The sequence below is a fragment of the Bos indicus genome, chromosome 8 (genome assembly GCF_029378745.1).
Source record: "Bos indicus isolate NIAB-ARS_2022 breed Sahiwal x Tharparkar chromosome 8, NIAB-ARS_B.indTharparkar_mat_pri_1.0, whole genome shotgun sequence".
Taxonomy (NCBI): Eukaryota; Metazoa; Chordata; class Mammalia; order Artiodactyla; family Bovidae; genus Bos; species Bos indicus.
In genome coordinates this window covers 101,182,037-101,209,341 of record NC_091767.1, presented here as the reverse complement: position 1 = coordinate 101,209,341, position 27,305 = coordinate 101,182,037, and the positions used below count along the sequence as shown (strand labels likewise).

At 39.9% G+C, this 27,305-nt stretch overlaps 1 protein-coding gene across 1 annotated transcript in view; it reads right to left on the bottom strand.

Annotated features, from left to right (window-relative positions):
- Positions 1-26,119, bottom strand: part of UGCG (UDP-glucose ceramide glucosyltransferase) — a 39,233-nt gene extending 13,114 nt beyond the window's left edge. Inside the window, exons 1-2 of the mRNA XM_019966721.2 lie at positions 25,774-26,119; positions 8,101-8,242 (exon numbers count right to left, since the gene is read on the bottom strand). Of these exons, the coding sequence (XP_019822280.1) occupies positions 8,101-8,242; positions 25,774-25,871 (240 nt within the window). The 5' untranslated portion in view covers positions 25,872-26,119. The remainder of the gene's footprint in view (positions 1-8,100; positions 8,243-25,773) is intronic.
- Positions 26,120-27,305: the final 1,186 nt, after the last annotated feature.

Below are 27,305 nucleotides of genomic sequence, written 5' to 3'. Positions count from 1 at the left end.
ACTTGATTAAAAATGCAGGGATTCCCAGGTGGCTCAGTGGTAAAGAATCTACCTTCCAAAGCAAGAGACACAGGGGACACAAGTTCCATCCCTGATTCAGGAAGATCCTCTGGAGGAGGAAATGGTGACCCACTCCAGGATTCTTGCCTGGGAAATCCCCAAAACAGAGGAGCCTGGGGGGTTTGCAGAGTTGGAAGCGACTGAAAGCGCACACGTGTGCACACACACACACAAGTATGCACATATCCTCCTAAAGAGCATGCTTAGCCTTTTAACTATGAAAACACCCAGGATTTAATTTTGCTCAGAGCTATGTTTACTCTGACAGTAAATTACGGAAGTCATTCCTTAGCACTTGGCTGGCTGTGTCAAAATCATCCTGGGACAGTTTTTTTCCAAAAAGAGAATACTGGGCCCCATCCTTAAACTTTTGAATCAGAATCTTTGAGGTGATTCTGACACATAACCAGGTTTATAAAATCCTGAGCTCTAAGTTACGATTTTGTAAACTACTAAATTTTTTCAAAAGTGTTTGCTTTCACACATAAAGATGTTCCTGTATTAGTGTGTGGGCTATGTACTCTAAGCAGTAACTTTTTTCAAAAGTGGTGATAAATTCACCACTGACTTGAAATTTGCTGACTCGAAAGCAAATTTCCTAGCAAACTCTCTTTCTAAGATAGACTGAACATTTTTAAGCAGAGGAGGAAAGTTAATTATGTCCACGAAAAAAGATAACAAAGTTATATGATCTAAAAAATACAAGGTGGCTCAGTGGTAAAGAATCCATTTGCAATGCAGGAGATGCAGGTTCAGCCCCTGGGTGGGTGAGATCCCTAGAGAAGGAAATGGTAACCCACTCCGCTATTCTTGCCTGGGAAATCCCATGGACAGGGGAGCCTGGTAGGCTACAGTCCATGGGGTCACAAAGAGTCGGACACGACTGAATGACTAGACAAACAACAACATACAAGGAAGAAGGTAATGGGAAGGCTTGTTTGCTTTAGTTCCACTGATGAGCATACACAAGCAAAAAGTGTGGAAAAAATGCATACAGTGCCTTGAGTGCCGGGAGCCGGCGAGAGGCACTCCACTCATGGCAAAGGTCATGAGAAAGGAGGCTCGGCATACACAAAGGCAGGATCGAGCCTCAGCAGTCCCCCCGGATATTCTCGAGCATCTATCCCCAAAAAACCAGAGTCTGCCTACTTTATTGCTTTGTGCTCTCACCTCTGACTTTACTGGGGGCTGTCCCCCACCCCATCTTGCTCTCTCTGATAAAGAGTTAACTTACAGCTCCAATTAATAAAGTTCCTGGGCATTAGGAGTGTTTAAATCCAAACCCCTCAGATAGCTCTCTAACTCGCCTGACAAGTTTACCCGGACTCCTACAGCTATACATACGATTGTTTACAGTCTCCCACCCTCGAGAGGCACGGGAAGCTTAAGATAGTCAAATAGCTTAGAGCCTCTCAGAGAGTTAGAAACTGTCACAATAAAACTAGTAAAAGATTTCATTGATGAGCCAATACTTGCTGCCAAGTTTCCACATCCCCTGTATTGTATCCTTGAATGTGTATTAATTAATATAGTTGGTATGTAGAAAAAATAAGTAGTGACCTTGGTGTTAGCAACTTTAGACCCTTAAGGTAATAAATTCTTTCCTTTGTTGTAAACCCACTGCACCTCTGCCCTATAGGAATGCAATTTTATCTAACACCTTTGGAAGATGGCGCCAAACCTTAAAATAATTACTCTTAGAGAAAATAAGCCTTATGGTTGACAAACCTTTGTCAAGAGTCATAAAATGTTAATAGGCCTTCTGGCCAGAAGATTATGTAAATCACCTAAACCATTTGTATATGATAAATTTGCAGGAAAGAAACCCTAGTTTTTGATAAGGATCAAAGACTGCTGACTCTGCATCCCCTATTATCCTCTATGTGTAACTTAGGGTGTAAAAGCCCCTGTTGAAAATAAAGCTACGGGCCTTGCTCACCAAAGCTTGGTCTCCCCATGTCATTCTTTTTTTCAATTTTCAGCTGAGTCTCCATCTGGAGCACAGAGGTCCTCTGCGACCATTTATTTGCCTGGGCTTCTAAGACCCACTTGAGAAGGTGTCTAAGGTGGGGCACCTTCCGCTATTGGAGAGGGCGCCTGCAGCCTCCGTGGTCAGAGCTAACCTGGTGTCACAGGTTATATTGATTTTCCGCGTAAACCAAGCTACTCAGCCTCTTTTCTCCACTGAATTTTCCTACTGAGCTATCCTCATTCTATTACTCTTTATATCTTTGATGAATATTTAAATTAAGTCGCCGACGCCATCTCCCCTTCGAATACCCTGGATCAGCTGGGGCTGGACCCCGGCACTTGAGTGCAATAATTAATTACTATTCGCCTAATATACATTATCTCAGCAAAAAGTGGCAGCGTAGAATTTAATAGTTGAGCACTTAAGGACCAGGACGAAGGTAAATGAAAGTTTAGCTAACGAGGTAAGATTTTTTTTCAAGTGAAAAAAAAAAGTTTTCTTAATAATTTAAGTAGAGGGGAAAGCAATGTACACTTTCCTCATACTTTCTATCTATAGTTACTACACATTCCATCCAATTTCTACCTTCATGATGACTGACCAAAATTACCATCTGAGAGGTACTGAAATAACTAAGCAATTTTACAGCCACTGGTCTCCAGAAATCAGATAAAAATCTGAGAACAGGATGAGCACCATTCCTGCCACACCCTAAAATTTCTTCAAAGGTTGACTCTAAGTCCCATAATACGTCAGCCATCTTCCCAACCAAAATTTTTGCTTGAACCACCAAGAGGCAGTGACCTTAATGATGAAGATTAGAAAGGTTAAGTGGCTTCCCTGATGGCTCAGAAGGTAAAGAATCCACCTGCAATGCAGGAGACAAAGGAGATGCGAGTTCGATCCCTGGGTCAGGAAGATCCCTCAGAGGAGAAAATGGCAACCTACTCCAGTTTTCTTGCCTGGGAAATCCCACGGACAGAGGAGCCTGGCGGGTTACAGTTCAAAAGGGCACAAAGAATTGGACACGACTGAACACACATGCACACACGCAAGTGACTTTTCAAAGGGTGTAAATAACGATTCGCTTTCCTAATACAGTGAGCCTCTCAGTCACACTTGCTCTAAAGAGCTCATTGTTTTTTCAAACATTGCATAGTTTTATGCTTTTAGAGTTTATGCTGTTTTACAGGTTTAAGTGAATATAGTGAAAGAAAATGTTTACAAGTAATACAATTCCATAAAATATTATTAAAAATCTACTCTCAGCTATTTCCCCAGCAAAAGAAAACCCTGTAATATAGCACCAGATATCTACTTGATGGAAAGATAAGAGCTATACTAGGTTGCAGCAAAACCTTTTCAGAAGTATATAGTGTTAGTATAAGTAAGGGAGGTGTGTGTGTCTATCAGCCATTTAGGCAGGTCCAACTCTTTGTTACCCTATGGACTGCAGCCCACTAGGCTCCTCTGTCCTTGGAATTCTCCAGGCAAGAATACTGGAGTGAGTAGCTACTTCCTTCTCCAGGGAATCTTCCCGAATTCAAATGCAAGATTTAGAATTTTTGTTTTTATTGATTATACATTTTAAACTTAACTTCAAATGAAAAATAAATACCACCTTATTAGCCAAAAAATGAAATTCAATTTACATCATCTAAAAAATGTTCAGACTCTTATTAAATAACTTTTGCTTTGTTGTTTCTGATATCGAAACTTAAACCAAATTGGAGGTAGTATTTCAAGTTTTCTCTGAAGTGTTAGATTTTAACCAGGAACTTTCATTTTCAGCTCTGTGTTTGAGCTCTGGGTTTGACACAGCCCAAACATGTAATTTGCTACGAATCTCTGTATTTGAATAGTTAAATCATGCCAACTACACTGCAACTGGTAAACACTAGTAAGTTGGTTAAAAGTTTTCTTAACTGACACAAGAATAATTTTTCAGATATGTTTATACTATCAAAAGAACATAAACGCATGGTCAAAAATAAAGCTTTTATTGAAAATATTATTTATTTTTATATTTTTATTATATATTATAATATATAATATTATTATAATATATAATAATATAATATATAATATAATATATAATATAATATAATATAATATATAATAATATTTTATATTATTTTATATTTATAAATTATAAATATTTAAATATTTAATTTATATATTAAATTATATATAATATATATATATTATATATATATATAAATTAAATATTTAAATGTAATATAATATATAATAATATTTTATATTATTTTATATTTATAAATTATAAATATTTAAAATATTTATATATAATATATATATATAATATATATATATAAAAATATATATAAATTAAATATTTAAATATAATATAATATAATATAATATATATATTATATATATATATAATATATATAAATTAAATATTTAAATATAATATAATATATTATATTATATTATTATTATTAATATATTATATATAATAATATAATATAATATAATATAATATATAATAATATTTTATATTATTTTATATTTATAAATTATAAATATTTAAAATATTTATATATAATATATATATAATATATATATAATATATATATATATATAAATATATATAAATTAAATATTTAAATATAATATAATATAATATATATATTATATATATATTATATATATATAAATATATATAAATTAAATATTTAAATATAATATAATATAATATATAATATTTTATATTATTTTATATTTATAAATTATAAATATTTAATATATATATATAATATATATATATAATATATATATAAATATATATAAATTAAATATTTAAATATAATATAATATAATATATAATAATATTTTGTATTATTTTATATTTATAAATTATAAATATTTAAAATATTTAAAAATATTTTAAGAAAACATTTATTTTATAAATCTGAAAGAAATACAAGGTATAGTAAATTCCACTATAAATGGGCACAGTAATAAATATGTAAAATCTAGAAATATTCCCAGAATATTGTAGATGAGGTTGGCCTCATCTTAGTACGCTTTCTATACAAATAGCAAAACTAAATTTCCCTTTTGCTTTTCAAACAGTGAAATGACTGAAAGGTTAAGTCCAAAAGAGGTATAGACAATCTGTAAACTGCAATTTGGTCCTTTGGTATTTAAGAATGAAATATCTGAAACTGCAATAATCATAAATGTTACCCCCATGAATAAATTTAGATGTATAAATGATACTCAATTTAGATACATAAATGAATATTAGAAAAGTCTCCTCATTGAGTCAGTCCTGTAGATATTAGGACTAAAAACTCTGTACTGTAGTAAACCACATAAAATATTTTCTTAAAGTAGAAAAATATTTTAACACATATTAATCAATTATATTGCATATCAAGTAGGAATATCTTGAACCATTTATAAATAACTACACATGCTTAAAGAAAAATGTTATGATGATATTTAGATTACAGCAGAATATAAGTTCTGTTACAGGATGGACTTAGACCACAAATGTCTAGAACAGTCTCTGCCACTGAATAAATAATGAACTATTTGTTAAAACATTTGTCCTAGGGTAAGTTTTGAGTGAAAGATAGATGCTTCCTTTGAGTGAAGGGAAGATTCCTTGTAAGTAAATTGCTCTGAATTCAAAGTTTTGACAAGTTATTATTACAACTTACTTACTTTCAAAGACTATATAGTTTATACAATTTTTCAAATTTATCTGGTAAAATAAATTCAGATTTAATAGTTTTATCACACATATAATGCTGATCTTTCAATAATTGAACCTATTCTCAATCTTTTAAAATTTTTTATTGTCATCATTGACAATAAAGAATCCAAGTATGGCACCAGACTTTCAACACTGTAAACCCATCTCCTATTTGCAAAAAAGAAATGAAAATCACAATTACCATAACCTCAATCTGTTAATAACTCTGATCATTAATTTTAAAATTCTTCATATGGCCAGAATTTACTAAAATAAAGCCATGAGGCCACTTGAGATGCAGATTATTGCATCTTCCTGATATGGCCGAACTTCTCTCTAAATGCCTTCTTTTATACTGATGCCAAATAAGTAATCGATTTTGTGAAAAATGAGTTTTATTTATTATTTATTATTATATTTTTCTAAGAAAAATTTTCCCAAGGAATAAATATCAATATAAGGTGGAGTTATAAGATATTTAAAGCACAGGTATCTTTTAGGACACTTAGTATAATAACAGTCTCACCAAACTTTAAACCTAGAAATTCAGAACAAGTATCAGTAATTAACCTTTTTGCATATGTCTAAAACTAAACAAAATTTTAGAATTTCATGTTTTATATATAAGCTTGTGTGTGTGTGTTTGTGTGTGTGTGTGTGTGTGTGTGTGTGCGTGTGTGCTCAGTGGCTTCAGTCGTGTCCAACTCTTTGTGACCCCATGGACTGTAGCCCACCAGGCTCTTCTGTCCATGGGATTCTCCAGGCAAGAATACTAGACTGGGTTGCCATGCCCTCCTCCAGGGGATCTTCCCCACCCAGGAATCGAACCTGCATTTCTTGCCTCTCCTGCATTGGCAAGTGGGTTTTTATCACTAGTGCCACCTGGGAAGCCACACATATATTTCCAAACGGCCTAGAAGGTTCCACATCAAACTAACAGAGAAAAAGAGTCATATCTAGAACAAAAATATTTCTGTACTTTTGGAAAACAATGTTTACATTTGACAAATAGAGAATATTAAAGTCTGCTGGGCTTGGCAGTTACACAAATGTTCATTTCATGACTATATGCCTCCTTGATGACACAAACAACTCATGCTTCACACTCAGATTTGTGCAATTTCAGTGGTTTAATTTGTCTCTTGTAGAATATTTGCCACTGCGCTTGGTCTTTTAAAAGCAAATAAAATGCTGTGAGATCAACATTTTCCTTTAGAGTGCAGGTACTCTGCACTTTTGCTCTGTTTTCTAAATGTTCTACTTACACAACAATTCTTTTATAGTTAGAAAATAAATTGTGAACTAAAAAAGAATAAAAACAATCTCTTGCATATAATATTATGCATTTTTGTAATGTGTCCAAACAATTTTCTCCTTAACCACATAAATGCCTTAATGACATAACTAAGTGGAAAAGTGAAAAACTCGAGCTCTGGAGATAACTCCAAATTGTATCTAAAAAAAACCAAAAACCTCATTCAGAAGAATAAATTGATTATTGATTCATCCCACATGTTCATAATTAATGGATACATATGTTCCTGGGGTTATTCTAAGAAACTCTTTAAACCCACAGCTAACTTCGGAAACTATTTAAATGTCATGACTATTATCTTACAAGAGTGGCAACATAAAAATTTCGTAACTAAGTTTCAAGAGTGGTTGAATACAGAAAGGGGAAAGGGTTGGATGATAGTTAAAAAATTGAAATGTGAGATTACGTTCCACAAGGATAAATGCATATCCTTTTTCATTTTCACTGCAACTCTCATGAAGTAAGATTTTTACACTCAAACTACTAGGCACTTAACAATGCCTGAGTTCTAGGAGCTTTACTCAGGGATTTCTAATTCTTCAGATCAGGGGGATTCCCTGTGGCTCAGATGGTAAAGACTCTGCCTGCAATGCAGGAGACTCAGGTTTGATCCTTGGGTTGGGAAGGTCTCCTGGAGAAGGGAATAGCAACCCACCCCAGCATTCTTGCCTGGAGAATTCCATGGACAGAGGAGCCTGGTGGGCTACAGCCCATGGGGCCGCAAAGAGTCGGACAAGATTGAGCAACTAACACTTTCACTTTCAATTCAGATCGACATATGGGTAGTTAGAAAAGGAATTAATACCCCTTCCTCAATCCCATTTCTGTCCTGTGACAACTACTACTTTTATTACTATTACCACTACTATTAATACTGCTAAAGCATAAATTTGATGAAGCCAATACCATTATAAATTTTTAATAACTCCACCTGATACCATGTCAAAATTCCTCTGTGTTTACTATACGTTAAAAAAAAAAAAGGTATGGTTCAGTCCATTCCTGTGAGTACAACACTGTACTTACCTTGGGATAATCCAATTCAAAGAATGTTTCCAAGTTGTTGATGAGGTTAGGATCTACCCCTTTCAGCGGTTTCAGAAGAGACACCCCTGGCAGCTTGCTATATGGCTGTTTGTCTGTCGCCTTCTTGTTGAGGTGTAATCGGCTAAAAAGCAAATGATACATATATTAACATACATTTCTAGAGAATATCTTAGTGCCAAATCTATATAAAATATGTATCAAGCTACCAATAAATTACTGAATTCTAAATTAAAAAAAAAAATTCATTGGCAGCTTTTTAAAGGGGTCTCTGGAAATGAAAGAAAGTATCAATAGAACAAGGTAAAGTTCCAGTGAGGAAAACCTGAAGGAAGCAGAGTGAATGTCCCAATGAAGGCTAGAACTTAAGACTGTTGCTTTTTGCTGTATTCTCAGATGCCAGAACTATGCCAGCCCTGGAGCAAGCACTCAGTAAATACTCAGTGAAGGAATGAATGACGGTGTTATTAGCCCACACATTAACTGCCTTTCCTCCCAAATCACCATCAAGGTGGCCAAAGAACTATAAAAAGAGCAGAAGGAAAAATCCCTATCTTCACCAGAAAAACATGGAAGTGTAACCAGAAAAATTTGAGAAATTTCTGTAACAGCCCACACGACAACTAACTGAAAGAACTACCAAGCCAGCGTGCATGGGAAACAAGGAGATGGGATACCTAGCAGAACCCCCAATGTTCACAAGCTCAGAACGGCAGTGATGGAATGGAGGGAAGCTGAAGGTAAGGCGGGGGGAAACCTCAATGATGAGGGAAATGTCTGTTAAGACACTGAAAGATAAACCAGTGCCACTGATTCCCAGATAAGCTGACCAAGGTTCTCAGAGCTGCTCCAGCCCAAAGGGTGGCGTAGCACAGCACTCCTAAGAGGGAAGCTTTGCTAATTAGGGAAGAGAGACTGTGTCCCAGTTCAGGTCAGGTGTGTGTCACAATGAAGAGTGTTTCAGCAGAGTGTTGAAGTTTCTAAAGGAAGTCACCAAAGGTGTCTTCCCTCCTTCTCCTATGCAAGTCTCCAAGCACTCAACAGTAATTAGACACTGGAACAATCACAGGGCCATCTGCAGGGTATTTTAAGACACATTCTTCCACATTTTAACATCTCTGAAATCAACGGCATCTTACAATCGCTGGCAGCCAGATGGCAGCCCAGACTTAGCAGCATGGAAACCATCCCTTCTGGAAGATCAAGAAGATGCCCATATCAATGCATCTCAGGTTAGATGAAATATACTATTCATCTATGGGTGATTTCTGGACGTTCATTAGTACCAACAGTCTATAGCAGTTAGTCACAGGCTCACTCCCCCAATTAAGGCAGAGATGTGCTGCAGCAAATATCTCACATTTCAGATAAGACCATAATGTATCTTTGTGGAAAGAAAAGCAGGCTACTACCTACAATGGAAAATAAAGCAACACAAAAAATTTTAAAGAGCAGCGTGGTCTTGGTTTCTGATCCACAATGCCGAATGCCAGAAAGTAACGAGAACCATCCACAGCAGTGATGCTCTGCATGGCAGCAGTCCACAAGTTGCTTTATACTGGCTGGTGATGAAATGGAGAGAAAGTATTTAGAAACTTTTCTAGCAGTTTGACATTGCCATGCCATCCAAGCATATGATCAGTCATTTATTTTTACTGCAGTTTACCAAAGTTTCAGTCCATGACAGATTGGAAAACTTGAAAAGAACTGATCCTTTGCCACAGACCAGTTTGGCAAATATTGATCTATAGAGTTCAGCCAGAGGGCTGGATGATCTAAAATTTATATAACCACAAATATGATCACTATTCCGTTGCTAACAAAATAGTAGACTAGATGTCTGGAGAAACCCACCCTGTAGAGAATATCTAGATGGCCAGGGGGAAAAGTTTATGTTTAATTGGTTGAAACAGTAATATATCCACATGGTTCAAATCACTAAAAATATTAAGACATTCATATAAAGAAGTCTCCCTGTCATCTCTGTTCCCCATCAGTCTTGTTCTCATCACTACCTCCACAGCATTATTAGTTTCTTATCTTCTCAGAGATTTTTCAAAAATGCATACTAAGCCAAAACATACACAGATGAAAATCTTATATAGTATTTATAATTTTCTCTATGCTTTCTTAAAACAAGAACCCTAAAAGCATGTTTTAGGGGCTTCCCAGGTGGTGCTAGTGGTAAAGAAGTCCCCTGCCAATGCAGGAGATGTAAGAGATGCCAGTTAGATCCCTGGGTCAGGAAGATCCCCTGGAGGAGGGCATGGCAACCCACTCCAGTATTCTTGCCTGGAAAACCCCATGTCAGGCTACGTATGGTCCATAGCGTCGCAAAGAGTCAGGCACGGCTGAAGCAACTTAGCATGACTTAGCACACATGCAAAAGCATGTTTTTAGATATCCTGTTATGATAAAAAGGAAAACGTCTCAGGTCAGAAATGAAGAGAAACCTCTGAGTAAATGAGTGCTGGGACCATCTGCTGGTCTCTAGTTACCTAGAGACGATGACAAACCTGAAACAGGAATGACTGAAATCTGTTCCAAGAATCTTGTAGAAATATGGAATCTTTGAAAGGCAAAGTAGAAAACTCCTGGCCCACAGAGGAAAGATAGGGATGCTGCCTACATTGGATTCAGTCCAAAATAAAATGGAATAAAAACAAAAAGTCTTTCTGGAAAACACCTAACTATGTGGATCTTGGGACCCAGAACCCAGAACACAAACTGCAGGTGTTGCTTGAACAAAACCCAAGAGATGGAATGAGAGACCATCATATGTGACCATGAATACATGAAAAGAACCACATAACATCTAGAAATGAAAATGGTGGTCACTGACACCAAAAACTCGATAGATAGGTCATGTAGAAGTTGCACATACACAGTTCAAAAAGCAACTGGAGAACTGGAATCAGATTTGAAGACATTATCCAGATTACCGCACAGAGAGAATAAGAGGCCAAGAAAATGAAATCATGAAAGGGTCTGAGACATGGATGATAGAGTAAGAAGTCTAAAATCCCAGTAGCTGCTATCTATTAATTATACTGTATGATCATTGAAAGTGAAAGTGAAGTCACTCAGTCGTGCTGACTCTTTGCGACCCCATGAACTGTAGCCCACCACGCTCCTCCATCCATGGGATTTTCCAGGCAAGAGTACTGGAGTGGGTTGCCATTTCCTTCTCCAGAGGATCTTCCCAACCCAGGGATTGAACCTGGGTCTCTCGCATTATAGGTAGACGCTTTACCATCCGAGCCACCAGGAAAGTATGATCATTAAGTGCTATTAAACTAACAAAACCTCCATATAAGGTGATGGCAAATTACAGAGAAACCTAGCCCACTAACACACTGCATTTGGGGAGGCTTTAGATTAAAAAACAATAATTTAAACTGCTAAATAGTCTAGTGTTGACTCTATTTTTCCCTTTTTCCTCTTTGTCTTCATTAAGACATCTTCCTAATGCTAATATATTTACATAATGCTAATATAGATATACCTCCTATCCTTTCATATCAAGAATGCTGCATTTTATCAAAGATAGACTGACCTGCCAAACCACCATGAAGCTTTCTCTAGGTTTATGGTGAAGTGAATTGCTGATAAGTACCATGTCTGAAATTTCTACTCAAGATTATTGTAAGTCCAACTATATTACAGGGCCTTTAAAAAATTCTAATTTGTGCCTCCTCCCAATATCTATGTATGTATCTAGCCCTCTCCCTCCCTTCTCCCCTCCTCACAATTTTCTTTCCACACCCCAAGGGATCATCTTGCAGTATGCCAGCTAGGATACCAGACTACTACTCTGGAGAGCACTGTTTTGACTTAGGTAATTCAACACACACATGCAATCACATAGCTCTGCTGTGCGCACAGTGGTGCTCTGTGACTACTAAGCATTCCCTTACTGAATAATCTCTTTTGACTCCAGGCATTATCCTATGCACTGGTGATATAACATGATGAGAAAAGAAGTGTTAGTCGCTGAGTTGTGTCCGACTCTTTGAGACCCCATGGACTGTAGCCCACCAGGCTCCTCTGTCCACGGAATTCTCCAGGCAAGAACACTGGAGTGGGTAGCCATTCCCTTCTCCAGGGGATCTTCCTGACCCAGGGATCAAACCCAGGTATCCTGCACTGCAGGCAGATTCTTAACCCTCTGATCCACCAGGAAAGCCTAAGGCACACTCCATACTGTCAAGGAACTGGGATTTAATGGGGGAGGTGCCCACATACAGAAGCCTCTTCTACTCACAGAAATGATGCTGATGGGTACCTTAGCCTTGGCCATGGCCGGTGTGTTGGAAGCCAACCTGTGCTTTTCAAATTATAAACAACAGCCCATTTACCTGGAGTCTCAAAAGTGGCCTGAATGGTGGAATCCCCCAAGGGGGCCAGTTTCACAAGTGGCTTTGACAGAGCCCTGCAAGGTTTCCTGGTTTCAAAGCAGTTTTTAAGGATCTCAGGCCAGGGTTTCTGCGTTACCTAGACGGCATGAACGTGAGCTTACAGCCCCCATACCCTGCACAAGATTTCCTGTGGGTGCGGGTTTCCACCCTTAGCCTGATCAAGTGATTTGCTTCCTTCCAGGATCCTGGGATCCTTTTTCAGTTTCAGCTGTCATCCTGGGAATCCACTTCTACCTTCCCCTCATGCATTTGGCTTGCAACCTTGATGCTTTTGTAGGGGAGGCAGGGAGTACTATTTTTTTTGCTACATAACACATAAAGTTACATAAAAGTACACAGCTCACTGAATTTTCTCAAAGTGAAACACCCATGGAAACAGTAGCCAGATCAAGAAACAGAGTCTTACCAGAACCCCAGAAACCTGTGCATGTCCCCTTCTACTAACTACCCTCTCCTCAAGGTAACCACTATTCTGACTTCAAGTACCAGAGACTAATTTTGCTGGCTTCAAAATCTATCTAAATGGAGTCCCGTAGGATGCACTCTTCTGAATCTGGCACCTGAAGACACTATAGTAGGCTGTTAAGTCTCCAGGATCCAACAAAACAATGATACATAGTGTGTTCTCAAAATTTTTCAATTTTATGTTTTAATTGAAGTATAGTTGATTTACAATGTTGTACCAATCTCTGCTTTATAGCAAAGTGACTCAGTTATAGACAAATTGACATTCTATGCATTTTTTTAAGTTAAATAAATCAAGAGTGAAAAGTGGCTGGCTAAATACAGTTGGAAGAAATAGTTAGTCTAGCGAGAAAAACATGCGAGCCATCCACGGTTTAGTATGCTCTCCTAGGTGGGGCATGCCATTAGCAGTTGGTTGCATATCAATATAATTAATATTTACATAACTGGTAATGCCTGAAGAAGACCAAGAGTGGAAAGAGCCAGGAAGAAAGTGAAGCCACAGAAGGGTTTGTTAGGCTAGGCTGTTTTCTTTTTGAATGGGTTCAAGAAAGAATAACATTGAACGCTGCAGAGAGGACAAGGTACGAACTGAAATGTCACTAGAATGTGTGAACACTGGTGACCTCAGAGTCCTCTGGGCAAGGGGCAGATCAATAAAAACAGCTGAGAAGCAAATGAATGAGAGGTGAGTGGTGATAACAGTGAATAAACACTAGTTTCTCCTGAAATCTGACAGTGAAAAAAGGCCAAAGTTAGCAACCAGGTGGAGGAGAGTTTTTCAGTTTAATTTTTACTTATTTTTAATTTTTAAAACTTGAGTATAAACGGTTAGCGGAAAGAGCTAGTCAAAAGGTAAACAGAGAGGAAATAAAAACTAAGGAATGGCCTGAGAAGATCCACAGTGTGAAGCAGGAGTCAAGGTAATGTAGCAAGGATGAGGGTAAGATGGTGAAGATTTAGAAGAGGTGCTGCCAGTCACGGGTGTCAGAGCTAAAAATGGAAACAAAGTATTGTCAGATGCCAGCACCGGCTCCAGGGTGAGATCTGAGCCCATGAATGTGTAGTAGTTCAGTCCATTTGACTGCATGCTTATATCCATTTTCAGGATTCTGAAAATGGAGAAGCTATAAATTGAGATAGATTCGGGATAACTGGGCAGACTGATCCAAGGGAAGGCAAGGGCAAGATGAGGAAGTGAATTGGAGTGGAGAATTCAGTGAAGCCAAGTAGCACAAGGGTGAACAGCCTAGGGCAACTGTTCTCAGCCTTGACTGTAGAAGAAAATCACCTGGGGGGTGTGTGTGTGTGTGTATGTAAGCTTGAGTTGAGGCCCAGGCAGCAGCATGTGTTTTTTGTTTTGTTTTTTTAAATCTTCCCCAGTGACTCCAATGTGCAAAGTTGAGACCCATGGGCCTAGGAAGTCTGATTACTGTAAGAACAGAAGATGGCAGAGATGGAAACTCTCAGAAAGATCAGCTATTACAGGACAGTGAAAAACAAGAAGGCTCCAAGGAGCCGTACAAGTTGGAGAAGGGCTGGAAAAGAGAGAAAGAATGGGGCTGTCTCCATAGTGATCTAAATGTTGCTAGTTATCAAAAACTTAAGATTCAGAGCAACTGGAGAAATTTCCATACAGACATTCTATCCCAATGGATTACTTCCGGGGTTACTTTTTAGGTTACCACCCGCAGTATATACAGCATATTGGTTTAAGTAGTGAGTGCATGTGTACTTAATCCTGTCTGACTCTTTTCGACCCTGTGGACTGTAGCCCACTAGGCTCCTCCCTCCATGGAATTTTCCAGGCAAGAATACTGGAGTGGTGGCCATTCCCTTCTCCAGGGGATCTTCCCCTGACCCACAGATCAAACCCGCATCTCCTGCACTGGCAGGCAGATTCTTTACCACTGAGTCCACTAGGCAGGTCACAGTGAAGTTTAAGAGCCGTGGCTGGAGGGAGGCTGTCTCGATTTCTGTACCAGCTTCACAGCTAACTAACTGTGTATCCCTGGGCAAGGCATTTCTTTATCTCAAGTTGCTCTTGTTTTTTAAAGTGTGGGTAAGAGTACTCACTTATTTCATAAAGCAGTTATGAGAAATAGATGAGATAAAGCCACAAAGTAAACATTCAGTGATAGCTATTACTAGCAACTTTTCAAAAAGAACATTTTTCCACTAAATGTAACTCCTCTGAAATTTCACAGTTCTGATTAGAGATTTTGAGAGATCAAACATTGATGCAATGTATATAACCAAAGAGGAAGGACTGGAAATTCATAGACTTAAAAGTTATTTCATATATGTTTAAGGAGTAATCCATTATGTTGATTTTTCTTTTTAGAGATAAAGTCAACTCTTACGTACCAAGGAAAATTAAAAGGTAGGGGGCGGGGGCTTCCCTGGCACCTCAGTGGTAAAAAATCCACCTGCCGATGTAGGAGACACGGGTTTGATCCCTAATTTGGGAAGATCCCACGGGCTACAGAGCAACTAAGTCCATGCACGCACCACAACTATGGAGCCTACGCTTAGAGCCTGGAAGCTGCAACTAGAGTCCAGGAGCCACAACTACTGAAGCCCGAGCGCTCTAGAGCCCATGCTCTGCAACAAGAGAGAGCACCACAACAAGAAGCCCAGACCGTGACTGGAGGGCAGCCCCCACTTGTGACAACTAGAGAAAACCCTGTGTAGGAATGAAGACCTGGCACAGCTAAAAATAAATTAATGATTTTTTTTTTAAGTGTAAAAATATTTTTTTAAATGCAAAAAAAAAAAAAAAAAAGACTAAAGGGGGAAAGTGAAGTCACTTAGTCATGTCCAACTCTTTGCGACCTCATGGACTGTAGCCTACCAGGCTCCTCAGTCCACGGAATTTTCCAAGCAAGAGTACTGGAGTGGGTTGCCATTTCCTTCTCCAGGGGATCTTCCCAACCCAGGGATTGAACCCAGGTCTCCCACACAGCAGGCAGAAGCTTTACCATCTGAGCCACCAGGGAATCACTAAAAGGGGGAAAGGGAATCATTAAAAGTCTCAAATCATGGTTAAAACAGAATAAATCAAAACATGGGATAAAACATTTAGTGCAAAGTATTAATATATACCATATTTAAGTTAAAATTATATTCAAGGTTAAAATTACACTCAAAATTTAGGAACGAATTTAAAGTTCTATGGGTATAATCCAAAAGTGTAGAAACAATGCAAGTGTGAGATTGAGAGACTTTACGTGACACATATTATTATTGCCTAAAAATTACCTGTTACTGTTTTCTTAGCCGAGCTCCCCTTTAAGACTATTAAAAGGGTTCTCAGCTGGGCAGAGGTGCTGGCTTCTCGAAATTTCTCTGCACTCAGAGCCTGGCTCAGAATTTGGATTCTACAGTCACAAGAATCCCCCTTCCCTTGGCTCTGCTGGATGAAGAGACTGTCACCCTCAGAACTGAGAGGCGGAGGCATGATAATTTTTCCACAGTGCAGCAGGTACAAGGCACAAAGTGACTGCTGCTGCTGCTGCTGCTGCTGCTAAGTCGCTTCAGTCGTGTCCGACTCTGTGCGACCCCATAGACGGCAGCCCACCAGGCTCCCCCATCCCTGGGATTCCCCAAGCAAGAACACTGGAGTGGGTTACCATTTCCTTCTCCAATGCATGAAAGTGAAAAGTGAAAGTGAAGTCGCTCAGTTGTGTCCGACTCTTAGTGACCCCATGGACTGCAGCCTACCAGGCTCCTCCGTCCAAGGATTTTCCAGGCAAGAGTACTGGAGTGGGGTACCATTGCCTTCTCCGATATAATCCAATCAATACCACCTTCTATCATGAAGATATTTTGAGGCATTCCAAAGGAGTCTATTCTGTTTGGCTGGCCATTCAATCTCTACACCTAACACAGTCCCCAAAACAAAGATGACAATGCAGCCTTCCTCCTGGGGAGAAAATGCCCCTCCCCACAGCTTCTAATACCTGGAAAGTTCTCATCAGTGGCAGCAGATCCTAGGCACCAGATCCAGAATCTGGAATTTTAATACTAGTCTTAAGTTCTCTTGAAACAGAGAGAGTTTCAAGAGAAACTCTCTCCTAACACCCCTCCTAACTCCCCTCCTAACACCTGTCCATTTAATTGTTAGACATCTGATTTTATTACATTTTCAGGAACACATTAAGAAAGAGAAAGGGATAGACCATGAATATGCTAGTCAATGGTTTGAATGGCTTCTTTTTGAAGAACAAAATAATCTCAAAACTAAGGGAGCCACGGGGGAAGACAGGAAAGTATGGTAAATTTTCAACACGTGTCATTTTCCCAAGGCATTATTTCTAAGTGACATTTTAAATTGAGAGCTGGAGTCACTCCTCCGTCAAAAAGAAAAAAAAAAAAATTGAATTCATGTAATTAGGGCCTGTCACTGTCAAGGTCAGGGAGTGGGGTACTCACAGCAAGCTGCTGCAGGGCAGCAGCTGCAAGGCCAGGGAACAGAAGGGCAGGTACCATCTGGGGTGCCTCTCAGAGTACCAGTTACTTCAGTCTAAAAGGTCAGGGGAGATGAATCACAGGCAGAGAGAGGCCCGAAGGGTCTTGCTTTCTATTGTGAGCTAAAAGGACATCTCTTTAGAGAACACTTCAAAGAACTCCAACGGATGGTAAGGAGTATTCGGGAACATTCTTCCGGACTTTATGGATGCTTTGGCTTGATGAATCTTAATCGCCTCTCTGCACAAGACTTGTGAACTGATGGGATGGCCGTGCTTTTCCTCGTTGATTTTCATTCCCTAACATCTCAGTCTCTAAAATTGTTACTGTCCTTTCCATCATTTTAGCTTACTGTTTTATCCTTTGAATCTTTTAGTCCCCTTTCGGCCCCTCCTCAACAGTTTGTTTAATGGTTGGTATCATTTAAAAATAATTTATTTTACGATTTTGTATTCAAATTGAGTTTTGAGCAGGAGAGGGACCTGGGATGAAGGGAGACTTCTGGGAGAAAGGCTGGGCTGTGCTCATCCCCTATTATCAGCCCCTGGCTGCTGCTGCCCATGGGATTTCCCAGGCAAGAATACTGGAGTGGGTTGCCATTTCCTCCTCCAGGGGATCTTCCCCACCCAGGGATAGAACCTGCGTCTCCTGTGCAGCAACCTTAAGACAGCGCTACAGCAGACGTGAGGCACAAGAATTTCCCTCAAAGCTTCTAAGGGGAAGATAGATTCCTTGAGGGCAAAGTTCACCTTGCTTAACAGCCCCAGACTGTGCTGTTTTTATAGCTCTGCTGTGCGAATCAGTTGAAGCGATTTATCTGACACTGGGAATTTTCTCCTTTGCTCCATGCCATCAAGCTTGTTAATATATCATGTAAAATTAAGGTGATTGCTTGATCAGCAGATCCTATACTTCATATAGTCCATCCCAGCAATTCCAAATGATAAAAGGCTTCTTTTGTTGCTGTTTTTAGCTATGAATGTGCTCTAGAAGGTTGTTACCATGTCTATGATCAGTAAGTGTCATGATTAATGTTACCTCCATATAGCATTTATCTTCAAAAATGGTACTGCAGCAAAATGGGCTTCATTAGCAAAGCACACCACATCACAAAACACACCTTCTGGTTCAACATTAATTCTGCAGACAGAAGATCCCCCAGAGAACACAGAACAACCCGTCAGTGAGTTACCTTTACAGGAAAACACAAACTATTTCCATTGGACAACAGACTTGTACACTACAGAACACAAAATATTCCCTCACTGGAAAAAACGAGGAGACCTTTGTTAATTTTGTTCCCTCTCCCTCCCGCCCAAAACAACCCACTAACCCAGCAACGTATTTTGCTAACAGAAACAAGTAGCTTTGCATTTCCCGAAGGGTAGATCCCAGTGTACAGATTATTGAAGGCATGACAGGTATTCCCTTTAGAAAACCCTGGGGGGATATTCAGATCTAACAAGTAATTTGTAGGTGAACATGTGATTAGGCTTCCCTGGTGACTCAGATGGTAAAGAATCAGCCTGTAATGCAAGAGACCTGGGTTTGATCCCTGGGTTGAGAGGATCTCCTGGAGAAGGGAATGACAACCCACTCTGTTTTTCTTGCCTGGGGAATCCCATGGACAGAGAGGACTGATGATGCTACAGTCCATGGGGTCCCAAAGAGTTGGATACGACTAAGCACAATCAGGATCATGTGACTGATAAGGCACTGTTTCTATTTTAACCCACAATCGGAAATAGTGAGACAAAGATTCCATTTGGTCCAACTCATTTCATGAAAAGCCACCGCCACTGAATCCATCCCAAGTTCTGTCCATCTACCTGAAATCACAACGGCCAAATAACACTAAGTTAATGAGTGATCAAAAATCCCACCATTACTACTGGGGAAAAAAATCAAAGATTATTCATTCGACATGCAATGATCAGCTGCCAAGTAGCACTGAAGATACAATAGTAAATAAGACATCTCCCCACTCCCCAAAGTTTATAATCTTAAGTGGGGAAAGAGACAACAGAACACACAGTTTTTTAGACAGGTAAATTCAAGATACTATGGAAGGACATAAGAGGGGGTGCCTAACCCAGTAAGGAGCTAAAGCTGAACGAGGAGGAGTTAGTAAAACAAAAAGGAAGGGAGGGAAGGAAGAAGGGAGAGAAACGGAAAAAAGGAAAGAAAGAGAATTCTAAAAAAATTACATTGCCCATTCAGAGAAATGCCAGTGATTCAATGTGGCTGGAGAAACAGGCACAGGAGATGGCTCACCTCCCCAAGAATTACGTCTTGTTAAGGAGTTTGAATTTTAACCTGAAGGCAGTGGGGAACCTTGGTAAGATTTTAAGCACATGATCCAAGATTGCTGCTCCAGAAAGATTAGGCTACAATAAGAAATACAAAGTAGATAAAGAGCAGCAGCTACTGCTGCTGCTAAGTTGCTTCGGTCGTGTCCTACTCTGTGCGACCCCAGAGACGGCAGCCCACCAGGCTCCCCTGTCCCCGGGATTCTCCAGGCAAGAACACTGGAGTGGGTTGCCATTTCTTTCTCCAATGCGTGAAAGTGAAAAGTTAAAGGGAAGTCGCTCAGTCGTGTCCGACTCTTTGCGACCCCATGGACTGCAGCCCACCAGGCTCCTCCATCCATGGGGTTTTCCAGGCAAGAGTACTGGAGTGGGGTGCCATTGCCTTCTCCGATAAAAAGCAGAGCATTAGGTAAAAATACCAGCAAGTAGAGATAGTTCAATAATCTAGGGTAGAGATAATATATACTGAACTAATGATGTAGGTAGGAAAAGGGAGGAATGATGAATTAAGAGAACCGCCACTAAATAGTAAATTTCCATTTTGCTTTTTTTTTAATGTCCATTTTGCTTTTTAAAGCTATCACAATATCATCCAATTCCATATCTCCCCAAGGCTCAGGTTCAAGGGCCTGAACTACTTGATTCATGCACCCAAAAGTGGTTTGGGCAACAATGGCCCTGACTGAGCAAAATCTGTTCAAAGTCCAACTGCATCCTCCGGACTAAACCCAGAAAATAAGCTCCCCTCGATTTACACTCTACTAAGGCTCAGAACACCATACATTTAAGTCCAAATTTTGAAAAAAAAATCATATTATCTAACAATAATATCTGAAATGCTAAAATTTACATTAAAAACATAATTACTTTCTGACAGGCAGTTTAGCACAGTTATCCTGATACAGTGAGTACTTAAACTCTTCTCAAAAATTGTGCAGCAGGTTTAAAAGTTGTTATACTAGAAAAATTAGGAAAGGCAGAATTAACTTGAGAAAAAAAGAATCTTCAAGAAAAGAACGTTTAGTAGAGGGCAGTTAATATTGGATGGATACAAGCAGTATTGCCACGGTACCACGGCACCTCCAGTCAATTAAACTAAACATTAGGATACCACACATAAAGGGGAAAAAATGATTAAGTCCAAGGAGCAAGAAGGATGGGGAGATGAGAGGAGAAAAAAGCAAGGTATCTTGCTTAGAAACTCTTATCTAGCAGAATGGTTCCTAATAGCTAAAGAGGGAAGAAAAAACATTGGTTCCAGACTTTTGTATGAATTAGCCACTGTCCTCCAGTTATCAAACCACACGAGCTCTCCACAAAAGACAAAAAATTCCATAAAAAATCACTTAACTATGCCTACAGAGGATATAATCATTAGTTTCTTTTTTTTTTTAAAAAAAGGAAACAATCTTCAAAATAAGAATTTTGAATTCTTGAATTTCAGATGCTCTAATCTAAATGTTTTCTTTAAACTTTTAAGGGGAATTCACTGGTGGTCCAGAGCCTTTACTGTTATGGGCCTGGGGTTCAATCCCTAGGCAGGAAACTAGGATCCCACAAGTTATGTGTGTGTTGGGGGGGTGGGCGGGGGGAGTGGGAGTGTGTGCAGAGACATTTTAGGCAAAATTCCGCAAATGTCTGCCATCTAAAATATGTTGTGAAATGATGAGGCATCAGTCAATATTAATTCTGGAAAAGAGCAAAGCAGTAGCTAAAGATACCAGTGAGCAGAGAACGTTTCAAAATATTGAAAATAATGGTTCTCTAGTTATAAACCACTTCAATTTTTAAAACTGTAAGCTTATACAATTTATAAGATATTTATGAAATCAGAGCAAAAAATGTCATTGAACAATTGTTCACTGTATTAATTATATTCCGCTCCATTTTAAAAATACAGGCCAATACTTAGCTTTTTAATCTCATTTTAATAAGCTACAGTACAATAGAACATTGGATCCAAATTAACTAGATACCATTATACACTGTATTTAATTGTAAAAAAATAACCATGGGCTTTTTTTTTAATGTTCTATTGTTTTTTAGCAATTTCACTGCAATGTTTGTATTACTTAAATATTTTTAAACATTAGTAGCTCACAGATTACGCTCCTTAATCTGACAACCAGATATGGAACCATATAAGGTTTGATAATAGGCTCCATTTCCACCAGTTTCAGGCACAAGGTTTTAGGAGGGGCATTGATTAAATCTGGCTATTTTAATTTATTTATACTTTACCATATTCAAAAAGGAATTTGAGAGGATACAGACACATGTTCAGGAAATATATTCTTCAATAAAATATAGAATGCTTAGCATAAAATTTTAACCAAAATATCACTGCCAATATTCTTTAGCCTTGCTTGTCAAAAAGTTAAGAATATCAAAATGTTGAGATTATCAAACCTGCTAATTTACTAAACACAGTAGAAAGAGGAGAGGACAAACCCTTAGTGCTCTGCTTGAAAACAACTCAAACTGGGAAGCATCTTCACTTCAGTAAGAAAGGAATCAAATCAAACAGTAAATAATTTTGAAGGTGGGATAAGATGAAAGGAACTAAAAGGCAGCATATAATTTATACATGAATTAAGCTGTTGATTGTTTACTTCATGTTCTTTTACCTATTTCAGAAAAATATTCTTAAGATTCCTACCAATCTGTTATAAACTAATTGCATTTTCTTTGTTCTATTTTCATTTGACTTTTCTGGATCCTGCTACTGTCAATATAAAAGGTAACTTTGAGGAGCATTAAAAAAGAAATACAAAGACTCTACCGTATCGTAACTAAAGTTTGTGCTATTCTCAAAAACTGAAAGTGTTTTAAACAAAAAGGTATTTAAAATTTTTTTTCAGTTTATTATTAAATACAAAATAACTTAAAATAATTCTGGAGTTGTCAGAGTCTAAGAGTATAAACACTCTCAGATGGTTACTTGAAGTATTATGCTACTTTACTAGTGTTAAATGTGTGACTTTTAGATGGTGCAGTGGTAAAGAATCCGCCTGTCAATGCAGGAGACGCAAGACACACGGGTTTGATTCCTGGGTCAGGCGGTTCCCCTCGAGTAGGAACTGGCAACCCACTCCAGTATTCTCATCTGGAAAATTCCATGGACAGAGGAGCCTGGTGGGCTACAGTCCATAACTGTCACAAACAGTCGGACAGGACTGAGCATGCACAAATACACACACACATCACAGAAGGAAGGTGTTCCATCATAGCTCTATGTTGAAAGAAGGCAACTTTCTTCTAATTGGGCTATGAATTTAACAATTCCAATTTAAATACAAGATTACTTAGAGTCTGGAGGGGAAAAGGTTCTAAAGTTCAAGTAAAAATGTATAAAAAGTCATAAAAATTTACAAAAGAATAAGGAGGGGCCAGCCTCTAAATTACACTGTAATTAAGGTAATAATATTTCACTAAAACAGTGGATACTGGTACACTTTATAAGGGGTAAAGTGTTAAAAAAAAAAAAAAGAAAACTCAAAATACTAAAAGAGATATTATGTAATAGTTAGGGGAAATGGAAAAGATAAAAAATTTTACCAGTTGGGGCAGGGGCCAGTGGGGGGCGGCGGGGGGAAAGACAAGACTACCTAAAACACACAGGCACACACACTTTTCTACATGTGAAATATATGTACAAAGTTGAAAGACAAAAAACAAGTTGGGCAAAAACTGCAGCATATCACAGAACAATCTTCCTATGAAAAAGATTAGCACAGCAATAGATTGCACAAGCAAAAGATTTATTAATATGAAATTTACAACTAGCTGTAACTGGCATTAAATAGATGAAAAACATTTGATGAAACCAGTAATTAAAGGAATGAAAACAAAAAACAGAGAACAGTAAAAACCCTAATACTTAGTAAGGGGAAATGGGGACCATCCTACAATGTTACCAGGACTATGAATAGATACAACATTTCTGTAGGGTAATATGTATCCAAGTTTAAAACGTGCACCACTTCTGGTCCAATAATTCCTCTTTCAAAATGTAAACTAAGGAGCTGCTGCTGCTGCTGCTAAGTCGCTTCAGTCGTGTCCGACTCTGTGCGACCCCATAGACGGCAGCCCACCAGGCTCCCCCGTCCCTGGGATTCTCCAGGCAGGAACACTGGAGTGGGTTGCCAATCATCTCTTAAAGATGGAAGCCATTCATCACAGTGTTCTTTGTAATCGTGACAAACTGAAAGTAGCCTAAATGCCTACCAATAATAATAATGAACACAGATTAGTGCCTCATAAATAAAAATGTCATGTATCTATTAAAAACGATGGAGACATCATACATTTACTGACGAAAAAATTACTCATGACATTTTACATGGAAGCTCCATGAGAGCAGGGGCCTTGGAGATATTGTTCTTCAATCTTATTTCCAGCACCTAGAACAGTGCCTTGTACAAAAGAGCTTCCTAGAAAGTATTTATTAAATAGATGAATTTTAAAGCTGGTTACAGAACAATCATGGTATGGTCCCTTCCTCGTTCCTTCCGGACCTCCCTCTCTTCCTTTCCCTCCCCCTACAGAAATATAACTGGAAGGATAGTACAAAAGGTTGACAGGCAATGGAGTTTTGGTGTGTCTGTTTAACTTTGTTCTTTCTTCTCTGTAGTCTAATTCCCTATACAGTAAGCCTGTTTTATTTCTATGACCAGATAAAGTAACAAAATTGCTTTTTAAGAACTCATATATTTGAAATGAAGTCCAGAATGTTCACTGCCTACAGCTCACAAACTCCAAAACCTAAAATCAACAGTCTTCAAGAAGCATTTTTCGTTCATCTTCAAAGAAATACCAGCATGCCTTTACAATGTATCAGTAGCATCTTTCTCCACTACCAGGAAATGCCACACCACACTAATAAAATGCGGCATTTCTAAAAGGAAGAAGTACACTTTTTCCGCAGTGAAAAGGGAAAGAAAAACTGAAAGCAATTAATTTCTTAAAGTCCTCCCCTCTCTACTAACATATACCCTATTCTAAATGGTGGTAAAGATCACTATGCACAATCTTTTTTTTTCTTCCAGCTAAAAGTCTAGTGAATCCAAGAGTAATGGGCTGTGTCAATTCTTTCATTTCCTTACAAAGACTTTTTCCATTTTAAAGACATTCGAATAATTGAAATATCAAAAGTAGCTACACACCCTATGTCATACTCATCCCATTACCCGATTTTATTTTATTTCATAGTCTTTATCACTATCTGATATAACCTTATTCGGATTTTAATTATGTCTCTCCCTTCTGGAATGTAAGCTCTATGAGGACAGGAATTCTGTCGTGCTTACTACTGTGTTTTCAGTGAATGGTATCTAATGAAACGGTATGTGCCTGGGGGCGGGGGACCCAATCTAAACAAGACAAAATATAAGGAATTGGGGGGTGGGGGGAGCCACACTGAAATGTACAAGCTGACATGACTTAAGGTTACAACACCAGTTCAGAGGTTTGGTGGACGTTTTTCAAGATGGACAGGTGCTTCACATCTATCTAAGGGCAGAAAGCTCATCCAGGAAGAAGAAAATCCACAGGGAGGTCTCCAGGTGGCAGCGTGCAGCTCCCAGAAGAGTGGAAACGATCATCATAATAGAAATGTGGCCCCCGTCGAGAGAGGGAAAAAAAACCCACAATACACCATACATCTTGGCCCAGATGAAAAACCACACGAATCCATAGCACAATCAAACCAAGCAAGCAACCTTCCGCCCTACACATAAAAAGAGTACAGTCTCTTTCCCCTGGCTGTGAAGTCGCCTGCCGCCCAGCCACCCCCTCACTGGTCACTTCTCTCTTCCAATGAGCCCCCCGGCCCAGCTGATCCAAGGCTAGAGAGACTGGGAGGAAGAGTCTGAAAATTGGCTGTCTCCACCCCCATCCAAGCCCAATCTCCTCCAAAGCGAAATTCCTCCTACCCTCGCCTGTCCCCGAGGCCTGGACCCCTCCACGGGCTCCTCCAGCTGCCCCTCACTCACGTGTAGATGATGGCCATGAAATGCATCAGCCACAGCACCAAGAAGAGGACGAACCCGAAGACGGCCATTCCCTCCAGGGCCAGGTCCAGCAGCGCCATCCCCCGGCCCGGCCCGCTCCGGCCGCCGCAGCGGACAGCGCTCCCGCAGGAGGAGGACTGGGTGGGCGCCCGGCGCGGGGGCGCAGAAGAGGAGAGAAAGGTGGGGAGAGGAAGGGGCGGAGGGGGTGGGGGCGGAAGGGGCGGGCAGGGCCTGCGCGCCCCCGCCCGCGCGCGCTCCCTCGCGCGCTGGCCCGGGCGCGCTCGCGGATGCAGGCGCTGCAGTGGCCGGACTCAGTGGTCAGGTCGGCCGTGGCCCCGCGCTCCCGCTCGCCTCTCCACCCCCTCGCGGCCGCCTGCCGGACCCCGCGCGCCTGCGCCGCCGTCTCCGTCGCCGCCCCGCCGCCTTCCCGCAGCCTCGGCGCCGGGCTCCGGGCAGCGCAGCTCCGCGCCCTGCTCTGCCGCCGCAGCTCCGCGCACTAATCGAAACCACCACCTGGCGCCCCGACTCCCCGGCGCACCCCGCCCCGCCCCGGCCCTCCGAAACCGCGGGTCCCGCCCTCCGAGGGGCGGTGCGCGCCGCTCCTCTCCGCCCACCCTGCCGCCCTCGCGCTGGTGGCGTCACTGTCGTGAGCGCGCCCCTGGGAGGGTTAATCTGGGTGTTCCTCTCGAGGCTCCGGCCGCCGCCCACCTCTCGGTGACCGGCGAATGCGACCCGGGCAGCCAGCTCTGCACCCCTGGGCCCGCCTCTGTCGGCGGAGCGCGACCCTGTGTCCAGCTTGGAGGACACTTTCCCTTTGTCCGGCTCTGGTGTGCCAGGGCGTCATAGGAAAAGACCCGCAGTTCCAGGCAGCCCCGAGTTGTCTCCCAGTGCAACTTCCAAAGCTGTGTCCGCAGTCTCTGCGCCGGGCATTGCCCGGAGCGGCCCAGATCTTCCAAGGCATGTTCCTGGGCGTCCGGGTATGTCCCATTGCCTTTCTCCCTTGCTACTTTCGATGCTGTCGAGCCTTGGATCACAAAGTACCGAGAGTGAAATCTGCTTCACAGATCTCTAAGCACCTTAGAAGCAGCATGTAACATACAAGAAATTCTCAAACTCAGGATGTTTAAGGATTAGATGATTCTGAAGTCCTCTAAGACTCCTGCCCAATATGATAGCCATAGGGGGCTATTGCGCGCTTGAAATGTGGATAGTAGGAACTGAGAGAGTTGTGTTACGAATGTAAGTCATACCCCTGATATGAAGTGATACACTTGATATCATTACTTTTATATTGACTACAAATTCTAAGAATATTTTTTATACATTGAGTTAATTTATTAAAATTGTTTCACTGTCTTTGCTGTTGTTTTTTAAATTCTGCTAGCTATTAGAAGATTTTAAGTTACCCAGGAGGATAGCACTCTAAAATGGAAAGATGTAGCATTTTGGATAGTAAGGTAACCTAGTGTTTATCTTAATTTTAAATCAGTCCAGGAGATGTTTTAATCTAGTAC